Below are 15,869 nucleotides of genomic sequence, written 5' to 3'. Positions count from 1 at the left end.
TGGTACAGAGTTAGAAATGTAGTTTAGTGTTTGTATGTGATTTTCGCCGTAATTAAGCAGCTTTATTGAGATTGGTGTTTTGGAGCCCCCTTTGGAGAAACGGTATACTGCAGCTCTGCTGCGTTTTGTCCTTGTATTGTTGCCATAGCCGATCAGAAGCGGTATGCTTCATTGGGTAGGTTGACTGTATAAAGCACTCCCCACTTTGTTTTAATTTTGTAACTGTAAAATTTTGTTTACAGATATACCACCTGTATTATATTACTTTACATGTATTGTTAGGATTTGGGTGCAATTCTAGCAACTTAGAGAACGTTTATTAATGTTTTCATTATGAACAAGAGTTCATACACACTGAGTCTAACGTGACTAGCTGAAAACTACGCTAGCAACTTTCCATGCATTCAGTGTAGTTTAGCTTAGTGTGCATGGAAAGTGCAATTCAGTCTAACAGGAAATGAATGTACATTTAGTTTAGCATTATGTTTATGCATTACCTCCGTATGGTCTACGTCTGTGAGTGTTTAGTGAGTCTCAGAATATTAATAAACTATCGTTCTGTGCACCTGAACATTCCATGTCGCATGTGTCCCTTGCTAGTAGGGCTGACATTGATGGTATAATGATGCATGTAATATAGCCCATTCAACTACTTATTATTATTTTGCTTGTGCAGATGCTGTTTTATGTATGCCAGTGCCTGAAGGCATGTTTTGTTTTAACTTTTCCTAAAGGAATAAGTGTGATAAGCCAGTTTTGGTCTCAGTCTCTTCACCGTCTGACTAATAGTTATATATTACTAATATATTAATAAAGCTTAACCAACTTTATTATAAGGGTCCCCCATACTGATAGTTGTATATTACTAATATATTAATTAAGCTTAACCAACTTCATTATAAGGGGCCCCACACTTATAGCTATATACAACTAATATATTAATTAAGCTTAACCAACTTTATTGCAAGCGGTTCCGGTGCCAACAAGAGTGGCAGCTTGTCAAGGTAGCTCCGTGTTTTTTTCTTAAATTTCCTCTTGGGGATCAATAAAGTATATATGTATCTATCTCACCTATGTAGAGTGGTTCATATTGGGATAGGCAGAAGCACAGTTTAATAACAATTAGCTAAATAATGATAAGTCATTAACTTTTCTATTAACATATAGTTTGTAAATAAACATTTAACATTTAAATGATGTAAGAAATAACGGTCAATTAGTGCCAAAAAGACATTTAGTTAACTATTAACACATATTAATACAATATTAGTTAATAGATTTGCTAAAACATTAACATACAGATGTTATGCAAACAACTAATATTTAATTAATGATGAAAAAACTATTAACTTGTGCCAAATAGATATGTTAGTAACAATTAACAAATATTAACAAAGGGTTAGGTAATTGCTAGTTTGCTATTTATTATGGCACCTTATTATGGAGTGTTACCAAAAAGGGTTATGGATAGGTTCGAATATAGGCTACTAAAAATGAACAGATCAACGTGAACGTGAGTCAGTTACTGTAAGAACCGTAGCGTGATTTCATCGATGTGATGGCGATCAAGTGTGTAGGCCTACGGTTGATATAGGCCTACATATTCTATGCGATTTACACGTTCAAAAAAAATAAATGCATAGCTAGTGAAATCATTTCACTATCCTAGTCACTAAGATAGAAATTATTAGGACACATACTTGCTGTGGAGACGACACACTTTAGGCTATTCAGAAATTATTTGCGAGATCATTGCGGCCTGATTATTAGCCTATATTTAAAGCCTAACATCTCTGGTGTGGTTTTGACGATCAGAAAGTAATTTTCCTTAGCTATACTGAAATAGGCTAACGATGTCAAGTGCGCTTCTGTGGGCTTAGGGTGGGCGCAGTGGACTCGGAGTGCTGTCGCGGAACATTGGAATTTGTGGCTGCCCAGGACTTTTCTAAAACTTCTCGCTATCACCCGCACACCGCACTAAAATGATGTATTTAGCAGTGAAAATCCTAAACATGTCCAGGGGAGGAGGGGGGGGGGAGAAATCGTCGGACATCCATTATTTTTGTTATTCAGCACCCCTGGTCAAAAAAAGGTTCCCGCGCGTCTGTAGCACTGTGCTAAACTATGCTACTAGTGAATTATCAAACGTGATCGTTTTGGAAGTTGTGTCCTTTCCTTTGGTCTACCAGTAGACTGCAGCCACAACTTGGATTACTTGTTCATAGCATTCGATAAATTCTCAAACTGGCTTTTTCCTCAAGTACTTAATACTGTTTTCCAGACTACAAACGTGGGGGATTAAGAAATAACTATATTCCAGCTGCAGCATCAACAAATATGGTGACTAGCATACAGTATGTATGTACACTGCAGTAGTGGATTGTTGGGAGGGCGATGCTGGAAGTGGTGTGAGCACGTCAGCGCTCCGGTCTGCCTCAGCCTGCTCTGAGCTCTTGGCTCTGATCTCGTGCTGGAGAGGAGAGCCCTCGCACCGGATCATGTGCCACAAGCCAAAGACTGTTGAGACGCACAAAGCTCAAAGTCCTTCGTTCTACACGTGAAGAGGCTTCTCTCATGTCTGGGCTGTCGGCCAGCTGGGCCAGCTCTCTCTCTCTCTTTCTCATACTCTCTGTCTGCCTGTCGTCCTATCTCTCTCTCTCTCATACTCTCTCTGTCTGCCTGTCGTCCTATCTCTCTCTCTCTCTCTCATACTCTCTCTGTCTGCCTGTCGCCCTATCTCTCTCTCTCTCTCATACTCTCTCTGTCTGCCTATCGTCCTATCTCTCTCTCTCATACTCTCTCTGTCTGCCTGTCGTCCTATCTCTCTCTCTCGGGTGATTTAAGAAGCAGAGAGGGATGAAAGCAGATCACCACAGCCATGTAAACGACTTGGATAGGTAAGATTAGAATAAAACCTGCTGTGAGGGATACTCTTCTTTTTCTCTCTCTCTCTCTCTATCATCCTCTTCTCTTTTGATCACTCTTCTCATTTTCTCACTGTTTCCTGCCACCACTGTCTTCCTCACACTCTTTCACTCATGCACTCACGGCCTCTAATGAATTGATAAAGCTGCAGCCATGGTACGCTGAGGTCTCCTTGTCTATTTGTGTATGTCTCTGTCTATCCTCTCTATCTACCTCTATCTTTCCGAGGTGATGTAAGTGGTGGCCCACTGTGGTCTGACTGGGAGGCGTACTGTCCGAAACCAGCATGTCCTACCATCGCTTTACAGGGACATTGAATCAAGGGAAAGAGAATAGGGCAACAACTGAATGAGCGAACGGTCAGGTCAGAGTACATTTAAAGTGAAACTTCTAATTAATGAAATGTTTAGTGAGGAAAACAAGAAATACACACACAACCTCACAAACATACATACACTCATAGAAAGATTTGATTAAGCTCAAAACCATCATCCCCATTATCTACTAATCATAGAAATACATATAAAAATAGAATATAATATATATAGTTTTCTGAATGCCCTTTTTCACCAAAATAGTTGTCAGTAAAGGCTTTATGACAGTGTTTTTTTCCCCAGGTGTGTATTTGCTAAAGGGTACAATGGTGGATGTGGTGGTGGTGGTGTGGGGGGTGATGGATTGGGGATATGCTTTACTCCTAAAACTCCCCACAGGCCAACCGACTCCGGTATTCATCGGATCCAGGCCAGCTCTGTGAGCTGCCTCTCGGGGGTCATTGTGTCATTCTGGCTGCATGTGTCTAAATGGTAAGAGGTTCTACCTTAAGTGTACCTTAAGGAACTGAAGAGAAGACAAGAGATGGGAAAACAGATCATGTTTCAGACCTGGTGAGATTTAAGCAGCAGTCTCGACATCTCTCTATTAGAGAGTGAAGACAGCAATTGGTTAGTTATTGTTAGTTAGTCTTACTCTGGTAGTTTGCGTAGTTTGAATAGGCAGTGTTGCGTAACACTGCTCCTTGCAGCTTAAAATGACAATGTCAGAGAAATAGTTAGGAGAGGGTATGCTGATCTGACAGGGAAAGGATTGAAGTAACGGACAATATTTTTAGTACAACTCATGGAAGGGCTTAGAGCAGTGTTTCCCAAAGTCTGGGTCGCGACCCACGGGTGGGTCGCAGGAGATTTTATTTGGGTCGCCAGCACAATTTATGTTGTGTTATAGGCCTAACTGATACAATTTGTCATTTGATACCAGGAAAGCTAACAGTTTTCTATTAGGGTGTAGATTGTTAACTACCACAGTCACGGTTTTGTCATAAAAGCTCATGAAACTGGCGCATGAAACTGGGGGACGAACGCATCGCAGAGGGGGTGCCAGCATATCTACCTCTCAAAATGAAACCGTTCTGTACCTCGCAGTTGCAAACTGCAAGGGACATGAATCCGCCTATTTGCACGAACATTAATAGATACCAGCTCCTCAACTTTACCGATTAAAATCTAGTGACCGCGCTGTCAACTAAAACAGACATCCATAGACCGGACATAAGGCAGTTTCGATTGCAGATGCAACCTTTAAAGTTAATAGCAACCTCCTCACATTCTTATTTCTGATTTAAAATGCACAACAGTGCATTATAGTCTACAATTTCAATGGGCATTTTAAACACTATTCCTCTCGTTTTCTACCTCGCTAACTCCAAAGTAAAGGCGCATTCTTCCGGCTACTGCGCAAACGCCTCTTGTTCTGATATAACGACTATACAATATAATATAATACAACAATACAATATAACGACTTGAGTTATTTGCTGTTTACATTGGAATTGACGTCCACAGTGTTATGGACCCATTTGTCTGCAACGCAACGTAGCCTACAACATTTTTTTTTAGAAATACAGGAACAGCTATGCTGACGAATGACGACTGCACAACATGCGAAAATTTCCCCTACTCTCGGATGCGCATTAAAACGTATCTTTTCAGTAGTCATTTCCAACTTTTTACCCTGATGGTGCTCAAAATGCAACACAACCGTGTTCAAAGCAGGGATCCTATAGCAATGTATGGTTGGGGGAGGCATAGAAAAGTCATTTTTAAAAAGTGGGTCGCCAGAAAAAAAGTTTGGGAAACACTGGCTTAGAGTAATTAAACATTTGGTAGTCCATATAGTAGAAGTCATAGACTCGTTGCAAGTCAGAGGCATTGAGCTGTGCAAAGTACCGCTGCATGATTTTGAAGGAAGTTCTCTCCGCTGAGGGGTTCCTGTCCTTGAAGGTGGGGAAGGTGAGGTTTGCTGGCGCCCCTATCCGGTGGAATTGCATGAATTTGGGGAACGTCACGCCGCTGCCGGTGCGCAGAGCCTCCTTGGAGACGTTGACATGGTAACGGTTGATGATAGGCCGTCCAAACACCGGGTGGTAGTATTTGTTGGGGCTCTCAAACTTGTCCCGGTAGGCCGAGACCAGTCTCTCCAGGGGCACCCTCACGAACAGCACTTTGGTGTAGTTCCGTAGGCGGTAAGCAATCCCTTCCCGGTTGTAGCTGTCCAGTTGCCGGATGTGGTTGCCGTAGTGGACGGCGTTGTGCTTGATCCCTGTGACATTGTTAGCGATGCCTGCTAGGACCATCAGGACCCGTTTCCAGTTGGAGCAGCCCGCCTTGGGCACCTCGCAGTACAGGATCTTATACTTGTCTTCCACAAATATGCGGGAGACTCGCTGTGGCGTGATGTTCTGCGGGATCTTGGTCTTGTACTTGGCGCACACCTCTCTGACCCAGCGGCGCCGCGCCTCCAGGACACGGGAGGTCTCCAAGCTGCTCTGGCTGGAGGAAGGATCAGCGGAGGAGGAGGAAGAGGAGGATAAAGGAGGAAGGAAGGAAGCTTTGCCCTGGGATCGCATCACAGGGTTGGTCTTCAGGAGCTTCCTGTGGCGTTTGGTCACCTGAGAAGAGTCTGTGTCGTGGCTGGGCGGCCCCAGGGAGACAGGCTCAAACGCAGGGAACTGCATTGGCGGGATGGGACTCTTAAGGCCCTCATTGCTCTGAAAGACATGACAATGATTTCCAGTGTAAACACCAGGATGAACTGAAACACATTAACTGCATTAACCGGAATAAAGTTGGTTCTATATTGGACGTTGGATATATTTGACACATTTGACAAAATCCATTTAGCACTGGCTACGAGGGACACATTTGTGTCAAACCAATTTTGATATGTTTATACGAGATCTGAACATATCACACAAAGCTTCTTTAAAATAATACTAAAAAAGCTATTTGTGATCTTATATATAATTTAAAATGTGAGGATGAGGAAGATAAACGTGGAAACACGTTGCACTTTTAAGGGAAAGTAAAATACATGTTTTCAGACCCATTATTAATCATCATTATTGAACCTATATTGTGCACCATACCCCGAGAGTAGCCTATGTAGTGTGTCAACCTCCTCACCTAAACTACCCAGACTACTTTGTTTTGGTTACACTTTTGTCCAAAGCGATTGCTTATTACCTCCCTGCTGAAAAAAAAAACAGCTAGAAACCAGCTTATGGTGGGTTTCCACACAGCGAAACACCTCTCGATTTTTGGCCAGCGAAATTTCGCCTCGGGGGCGTGACGGCGAAACCGCTAACCTTTTGACTGCAGTGTCTAGCCAGTGGTGACAAGCGAGCTAATTAGGCTAATCAGCTAATTCAAACGTTTAAGTACTTAATGAAGATATCCAGGGGTCTTTATGCCTCAACTAAGTTGATGTTGCCTATAAACAACAATTCATGTTCATAGAAACAACAAGGTCAATAAGACATAATATATTTCATACCTGTGTTGCAGCATGTAGCCTAGCTGTCTAGCTAGGTTTACAATCCAATCCAATGTCCTAAAATACTAGCATTTCGCCTGTCAGCTAGCTAAAAAGACAGAGTGCTTAAACTAACATATATAGTGGTCTATTTAGTGGTGTATGTGCTCTGACTAAGTTCGTGTGGCATATAAACCACAATTCGTGTTGATACAAGTGCCAATGTTCGTGTAGAAACATTTTAATCACATACAAATTTTCGTGTTACAGCTCAAGTAGTCTCCGCCATCTTGGTCATACTTTTTTGTAACTCCCGCCTCCAAACACAAAGACGCGGACCTGATTGGTTCTCGAATGGTCCTCATTTAACACGGAAACACACCGTTATGCTGGTAGCTAGTTTTAGCTGGTATTAGCTGGTCTTTGCTGGTTTTCTTCCAGCTCTTGCTGGTCTTTGCTGGTGTAGCTGGTTGGGCCACCAGCTGGACATGCTGGCGTGACCAACTGAGGAAGCTGGTCATGCTGGTGTGACCAGCCTGTCTTGTGGGATACAGCTGGTGTAAGATGGTCATGCTGGTGACCAGCCTGCCAAGCTTGACATTGTTGATGTAAGATGGTCATGCTGGTTTGCTAGAATGACCAACATAAGCTGGCAGGGCCAGTTAAACCAGCAACGTAGACCACCAACACCAACTAAAATGACCAGCTTGAGGTGGTACGACAACTAAAACCAGTTAAATCACCATCGTAAACTGGGCAAAGCAGCTGAAGGTATGTTTTCGCAAGAGATTTGCTGGTCAAGCTAGTCAACCATCATAGGGTGGTCAAACAAGCTGGTCAACCAGCAAACCACCTTTAGCTGGTCAGGCTGGTTTTTCAGCAGGGTTATCATTATCTCCGGTACGAACAAGACCCACCCAGGCCATGTTCATGCATGAGGGTCATGTTTGAACACTGGAGTCCACGTGAGATCCGGGCCTAATACAAATACACATATGTTATCTTGGCAGTTATGTTACAGTAAATAAATGTTTAAAGGTCTCATCTCATCGTTTTTTCATTAATTTTGCAGTGGTCTGTAGTATTGATGAATGCCCTGTGAGTCACGTATGACAGAAAAAGTAGCCTACTATAGGAATCTTATAGTATTTTGGGACTAAATATTACAGTAATCTTATAGGAATACTATAGTATTTGGACATACTATAGGTAGGCTACTATAAGACTACTATAGAAAAACTATAGCGGTTACAGGATATTATAGAGTTATTAGTAGTACTTCTACAGTATGTCCCAATTATTCCTATAATAATTATTCCTATAAGATTACTATAATATTTTGTCCCAAATACTATAAGATTCCTATACTACTTTTTCGTAAGGGGATTGCTCATGTGGTTAGAAAAATGGGCAACACCAGTACCCCTGTTGTCTGTATGACCTTGTACCCAGGATTAGAACCAGTCTGCCTTAGCATAATGTACTCCCTTCAAAATGCACTAAACATTTGACTATGACGACTATGGCCCTCTGTAAGACAGAAGATATGAAAGGTAAGATAAACCTTTAGCTTAAAAGGGACAAAAACTGATGAAACTCCTAAAACAAATATACAAAACAGGTCAATTTTCAATAAATAACTTTATTAAATCCGAACCATTTCTTCCTCAACTCATGTTTCTAAGGCAAGACATGCAACATTGATGTGTTATTGCCACAAATAACACAGGCACGATTTTTTTCCGCCATGTTAGCAACTTGCTGTTAGCTCCTACTAGCTGCAGAGAGACAATCCCCTAGCCGCAAAATTTTCCAGCCTTCCTGTAGGCGGTCACAAGCCAAGGTGGGCGAGGCCATGAATAATCAGTTTCCCTTCGGTGTCATTGGGAAGGCTCTTTCTGATTCGCTTGTTTTTCCGTGTATTTTCTTTCATTGGCTAATGCGGGCAATGGGGGTAGAAGATCATTTTCACGTGCAGCATGCATATGCAACTTGGAGTGAGCTATAGCAGAGACTTTCTAATGAGGAGACACAGCACTCAAAAAATACTCCATAGAAATGCATGGGGCTAGTTTGTCACGCCAATATGGCCGTTGTCTACACATATCCCACCCCTTCCTCTGCAAAACGTCGATATGTGAATACATTGAGCCAATCATATGGTGTGTTGTGAAGACATCGTGCCAATCGTGTGTTGTGATCTCGCCGCTGGAGCAAGATTGGTGTCGTGAAGCCTTGCGCACGCGCAGTTCGACCCAAAGACTGTGCCCAATGAGTGCCCATAAAACGTTGGTATATGGCCGCCGAGTGGAGGGACTTGCCTAAAATGACTTTGGCTATAGTATTTCGAAAGTAACAAGTATTAAACGGTTTCTCAGTGAATGAGACCTTTAAAAGTGAATGTTGACTGTAGGCTCCATGGTAGGCTGCCATGAGGAGACCAGCACTATGGCCTACTGAACGAGACTGAATGTAACCATGGCTAACGCTCAAGTCTAATGTAATCAAGCAGTGTCTTGGTTCTCGGCAAGTTTGAGTTATTAACCAAGCCTTGTTTCTAGTGCATCTTAGATGCTTGTGTTCATGGCAATTCACACATTATCAATGGGAAAGTACATCACACACTTATCTTTCGGCTGTTAAGTTATGTTTAGAAGTGAATTTTGCCTGTAGGCTGATTACGAGGAGACCGGCAAATAGGCTTCTGAGTGAGACCATAACCGTGGCTACTGCATGAGTCTAATGTAATCAAACGGGTGTCTAGTTTCTCAGCAAGTTTGAGTTATCAACCGATCGCAGAAGCCTTTATTTCTAATGCATCTTACATGATTGTGTACATGGAAATTCATAGGCTACATTACTGGGGAAAGTAGGTTATTATATCACATACAAACAGCCTACACATCATAAATCCCCCCGCGGGCACGCAAACCATGCAGTGACCGAATCTATTAACTCGGTAGGCCAACCAACGACTGTCTGATTGAACCGACTTACGTAAAAGAGGTTGTCCCATCATTATATTGTCTTGATGTCATGTCTGAAAGTGGCTTATTGGCTGTCGATCGGCCACCATGTCCAAGTCCCAAACCAATAGCACGAGGACTTTCCTACAGTATATATAACTGAAACTGGTTGACTGGTCAAAATTAGACATGGTCAGGAGTTCTGCAGGGAGAATTTTTCATGGAGGTATTATATATAACTGGAGAGAGTGACTAAGTCCCGCCCTCCATACAAATGAATGGTGGAGGCTAGGCTAGTAAATCCGGCCAATTCATAGTCAACGCCATCTTGAACACTGGGGTTCGGATCCAGCGCCAGTCGACTCTGACCATGCGCCAAGTTACAAAGCTGGAAATGACGCATGGACCAACGTCGATTTTGATTGGATATTCTGTAAAAAGAGAGTCGTCCTCCAGTAAGAGGGTGGCGATAATGCACATAAAGTCCTTGCCTCGCAAGAAGAAGAAAATGTTGCTCGGGAACGCGCATGGAGTCCGAGTGGAGCCGCCCTGAATCGCAACTTAATTTCATTGGATAACACAGCGGCTCTAACTAAGAGCGGTCTGCCTGCTGTCCTGCTGCAAATATGCATTGACGTGAAATATCCGTAGTCGAACTATAAATAAACTATTCGGTTTTTAGTGCCAAGTGTAGTGCATTTTTACAGTCTATGATTAGTTTGTTTTTTATTTTATTGTTTGCCATCTCATAGCGGGTGCTCTAAACGTATTCTAGCGTTGGCCCATGACCAAATCAAGCCAATAATAGCCAGTAGCCACACTGGAGTGGACTGGAGCCAGGAGCCCTCAATAGCCACCCTGTTTTGAAAATAATATTGAAGATATTCAATATTATTGAAGATAGTATTGAAGATAACGCACAGAACGGTCAGCCTGAGCGGACAATTACGTCCCCAACTCATCTAAAATGTGGTGTCTTTACTTTGAGTTGTAAAGAGAATGTTGTCTGCGGACTCAGCAAAAAACAGTTTACTTACGCATCCACGACATCCAATCTTCACGCTCACCTGTGGAGTTACCATCCAAATGAGGCAGCGGTGTCAGAGGCACAGTAGACGGCCAGAGCATCGCCAGGCGTCCAACATCGTATGATTGCATACTTTCCGTAAATCCTACATTATGTCCGGGGTCTGCTATTTACAGGTATTTATTTGAGGTAGGCTTATTCGAGGCAGACCTTTATTTCTTACATTGTACGTTATTGTGAGACATGCGTTTTGTTTGGAGCGGCATACCAGGCTATCAAACGCAGACGATTTTCGGTTTTGGTATGGGATTTAATTTACTTTTTGACCTTGAATTTCCAGCTGTTTATTGCGAGACAAGGCCTTTTTCATTCATTGAACGTGCGCTGTGCTCTAAAGGAAACCTTATTGCATAGCGAAGTAGCCTAAATTGAGTTTTTTTCATTATGCATGTTTTTTTTTAATTAAATTCGTAGGCTGGAATGCCTCGCGGCAATAATTGTGTTTAAATGTAGTAGCCTAGTGCTTCAGCCTCTGGCAAGCTCCAAAGGGGGCGGCTATAGGTTGAGAGCAACGTGTTGGAGACCCATGGTGTAACGAGACAAGGTCTTTATGCCGCTGTTATTGTCTTTAATCATGTTTAGGCTACGTTTGTTCGGGACAAACAACAACAAAACAAGATCAATACAATTTTCTTTATTTGTTTATTTGTCATATGATGGATAAACAACCATAATATGCACGTCTTCTCATAGGATCCTCAAGAAATACGCACTGAATAACGTTTGGCTGTAGCCGCCGGATAGGTACCCGCCCACCAACATGTACGCGCATGAGAGCTCGGGCCCAACACGGATTTTCGTGCATGGAGCTGGTTCCAAATGCTCCATGCAGCGCCATATTTGAAAATGGCGTATGCTAACATGCCGAAGCTAATCTGCACGCTCTTGACCCCCTGGAATTTTAAGCTGCAGAGACATGGTACTGTGAGCGTATCTAAAAAATATCCGAAAATTTAATTAGAGATTTAGTATTAATGTAAATCTACCGAGATTGCAATAAGTGTCGCTAAATGAATGTAATGTAATAGCCTACATACAGTATTTCGCACTGATCAGCAAAACATCTGTGAGTAACAAAGTTTCCAACCCAGGATTATGTTGCAAAAAATGGTCCAATGCATAAGTATCAGTGCAAGCTACGGTACAACTATGGTGTACATAATACATACATTACACTGTATTCATACTGTGTATTTTCAACAATTTGTTGAAAATGAAATCTATCTTGTCTTTTGTGGCACATGAATTGGGGTAGCTTATTATTATCAGGAAGAGAAAGCTGTGTGCATAAAAAGAGCACCCATTCATTAGACAGGAAATGTCTGTCCCTGCCTTAATGGCATTAAAGGACTCCAGTCTAAGAACAAACAAAAGTCTTTTTTGGATAATAATGAGAGTAAACTTTCATTAGGGACCAAAACAACATTAATCAATCTTCGTCACAATGGCGGCGAGCGGAGAAAGAATTTAGGCAATGCACTGACAGTCTTTTTATTAATTTCTTCTGTACACTTACAAAGTTAAATACTTGTAGTTGTCTGCAGGGACCCTCTCCACCGTATCACAAAAGTGTAGTGATATTTTGCATCCTCGTCCACAGCAACATGTGGCACTAAGTGTGCCATAGGATTGTGGTATCTCCTTTGCCCTTTACTGTACCATTTGGTAACCATATGCAGGCCTATGTTGTCTCATGTTTATCTGTAATTGCTGTGCAGAATGCCTAGGCAACGCAATGAAGGTTTCTTTCACATTGGACCAGTTTGCCAGTCTGAACAGATCCATGATGCCTGAAGACCTTTAGAACAATATTTCTAAAAGCCAGAGACAGTGGGTGGCCTCTCATACTTGGTTTAAGGCTCATTTTCAGATGAGCAACTTGTAGACATATCAGTTAAGGAACTATTTTTGAAATATTCCTTATTGATTCCACTTAGTTGAAGGATCAATATAATGAAATCAGATACCTGGTCCAGAGCATCGATAATTTTCACAGACCAGAAAAGTTTCTTTCTGGTGTCTCTATGTGTTTACTGACAGTGTTCTTAAACTGGTCACTTGATGGCGCTGTTCTACTTGTCAGTGTACATTAACAGCAACTTCCTTCCTGCTGTATGCTCTCTTACTGTGCAGCGAAACTCCACCGGGCTTCCGATTTAACTGCACTATGATGCATTATACATCTCCCGAAAACATACTACACCATTTCCCAAATCAGACTTCTTAATACGTCCTGATTGTCACATGAAGTTGCCTAGTGGCAAAGCGTGGGCAACCCTACTCGATGTCATTAGGAATCATCATGGAGTGCTAAAGTCACTGGATTGAATATAATCGTAATTTCACTATTAATAAAATGATTAGGCCTGTTATGGGACAGGGCTCATTTGACTTGTAATTGGACGACGCAGATGTGGAATGTCTCCCAGGCCACGCTGGGAGGAGGCTTCGGTGGAGGCAATGATTCTCTGAATGGCTGCTTCTCTCTCTCTCTCTCTCTCTTTCTCTCTCTCTCAGACACACACACACACACACACACACACACACAAATACAGAAACACACACACAAACTCAGATACATACTAATATTGCCTATGCATGCCCATCTGGACCCACAGTTGCAGGTACAGTGTCACACACCCTTACATGCACAATCACACATGCACAGACTTCACAGACTGAGACATATGCATGCGATAAAAAGGCCACATACTCACACATCAACACATCAACAGTCACAGATCTATGCATGCACACACACACACACACACACACACACACACACACACACACACACACACACACACACACACTAGTGATCATAGAAGAGGCAGGAGCACTGTGAGGTCACACCTAAATAAACTAGCCCAGGCATGCAGAACATAACAAGCAGTCTGACTACTATTAATAGTACACACGCACACATGCACACACACACACACACACACCTTACCCTCTACGTAAGCATGTACATTCATATTCCCACATGGACACAGTTATAAGAGTGTGTATGCTTGCATACAGATGAGTCCTGACTCATCTACACAAACACAAACACCACTCTCCATCTCCTACAGACCAACATGCTGACTGAAACACAGATCGACACACAATCTCTCTCGCTCGCTCTCGCTCTCTCTCTCGCTTGCTCTCGCTCTCTCTCACTGATACAGTACACACACACACACAGTCAAACAGTACTCACTCACAGTCCCACACTCTCTCCCTACACAAACTCTCTCTCTCTGTCAGACACACACACACACGCACACACTGTTTCCCTCTCCAGAGCAACCCTGCGAGCACTGAAGCGTAAAGCTGATACCAGCTAAGATCCCACAGGATTGCACCCCCCCCCCCCTCTACCCCCCCCTGCGTCTGATGCTCTGAGAGATACAGGCCCTGCTGCCTCGCGTACACCTGCCTCGGTGCCAGAATGCCGGCGATGTTGTCGGGGAGTTGCTACTCGCCGCTCACTGTTCGCCGCTAACTGGTTGCGGGAGAGAAGTTGTCAACCGAGGTCTAACAAGGTCTATCCGGCATATCCACAAATTTGAGCCTTTTGCCCCAAGTAGTATAAAATAATACTGTATGGTTGAGATATGTGTGAGATAATTGTATGGTACTGTATGTGTGAGATAATGGTGTCATATTGTTTATTAAACTAATGTCACATAAAATACATTTAATGGAATAGTGGTCACTTGATTCTGGATTTTCAACTGTGTTTTTCTCAAAAGTGCATGTGGAGTTCCTTCTCAGCCATCAGCCTGTGGTCTCACTAATGGGGAACAGGCTCAGCAGTGTGCAAAGACAACTCACCCCTCTCACCTCCCGCGTGCTGTCACTCAACTTCCCTTCTGGAGAGACAGAAAGAGGTGGAGAGGGAGGGATGAAGAGAGGGAGGGAGGGAGAGAAGGTAAAAAAGAGAAAAAGGAATGTATTACTGATTAGTATAAATTTACAAACAGAGCTACAACATCAACATCTTTGGCAGAGTCAAAGAACATTAAGGAGAAATGGTTTGTTGAAGGACCCTTGCGCCAGGTGTTATTTCATTACACGGAGGATGAGGGAGAGAGATGGATAGAGGGATAGAGAGATAGAGAGATAAACAGATAAACAGCAAGCAGTGGGAAAATGGCAGAGGTTGAGAGCGACTAAGAAACAATAAGACAGAAAATTTGCTTGATTTACAGAGCCAGAGAACAAGTAAGAAATAGCTAATGGGAGTGAGAGCAACACACACAGACAAAGGAATGAAAGAATGACAAAGAGAGAGAGAGAGTAAGAAAGAGAGAGAGAGAGCCAGAGGCCTGTGACCCACATTCTGTCATGTTGTAATCTTGTCCAGGTGCTTAAGGGCTCATTGATCCCAACTCCTCTCCGAAGCCGAGCACAGAGTCGGAAACTCCTGCCCTCGTGTGTCGCTTTGCGTTTGGGAAAATGAAATCTGGAAATATTCAGTTTGACGCAGCGCACCGTACCGCACCACACCGCACCATTCCCACGTAAACTCCTTCACAGCCGCTCAAGCATTAGCCACTGAGGCCTCACAGCTAATGGAGAGTGCCTACGGTGCCTGAGCAAATGCACATTCCAGCCCACAGCACTCCTGTACAGTATACAGAGCCAAGGCTGCCACTGAGTAGAAGCCAGCCTCTAGTGCTGGAGATTGGGGCGTGCATAGCAGTGCACAGTGCATCTGTGTCACCAGCATGGCTACAAGAGAGGCGGTGCATGCGTTGATGGACTTACAGTACTTTACTTAATTTTGCCTGATCAAACATTTTGGAGATTTAAAGTTGGGATGTTGTGTGAGCATAAAATCAAGTAATTGCATTGCATGTAAATGCAATGGACTATTATCGCTGTTCTTCTTATTGCATTGCATGTGTAGCAGGATTAAGGGGTGGAGCGCCCCATAATCACTTCCTAATTGGTTAGCCAATAAGTTTACCTGGCTACCATATAAAATGGTAGGTAGCGTTTGCCCAGGTGGACACCTGGAAACCTGCCTCTGTCACTTCCCAACGCACGCCTTCCTGCCGGCCGCCGGTATGAGATCTCTGTGTTTTTCT

At 43.0% G+C, this 15,869-nt stretch overlaps 1 protein-coding gene across 1 annotated transcript; it reads right to left on the bottom strand.

Annotated features, from left to right (window-relative positions):
- Positions 1–5,023: 5,023 nt before the first annotated feature.
- On the bottom strand, positions 5,024–15,293 carry LOC143126057 (carbohydrate sulfotransferase 8-like). The gene is made up of 3 exons (XM_076287979.1): positions 15,281–15,293; positions 14,620–14,648; positions 5,024–5,971 (listed from the first exon to the last, which is right to left on the bottom strand). Exons 1-3 carry the CDS (start codon positions 15,291–15,293, stop codon positions 5,024–5,026), a joined length of 990 nt encoding a protein of 329 aa, XP_076144094.1.
- Between the last annotated feature and the right edge of the window lie 576 nt (positions 15,294–15,869).

Source organism: Alosa pseudoharengus, unplaced genomic scaffold (assembly GCF_046254945.1).
Source record: "Alosa pseudoharengus isolate Yale_2024_CS ecotype anadromous, Long Island Sound unplaced genomic scaffold, YU_APseudo_1.1 YU_APseudo_1.1_scf_16, whole genome shotgun sequence".
Lineage (NCBI taxonomy): Eukaryota > Metazoa > Chordata > Actinopteri > Clupeiformes > Clupeidae > Alosa > Alosa pseudoharengus.
The sequence above is the reverse complement of the archived record's forward strand: the minus strand, read 5'-3'. Positions and strand labels throughout refer to the sequence as shown.

Bases quoted from the DNA above. Each gene is read 5' to 3' on its own strand.
- LOC143126057 (XM_076287979.1), bottom strand. The intron at 5,972-14,619 runs GTGAGAGGGGTG...CATGTCTTTCAG, and splicing joins TGAGTGACAGCACGCGGGAG to AGCAATGAGGGCCTTAAGAG.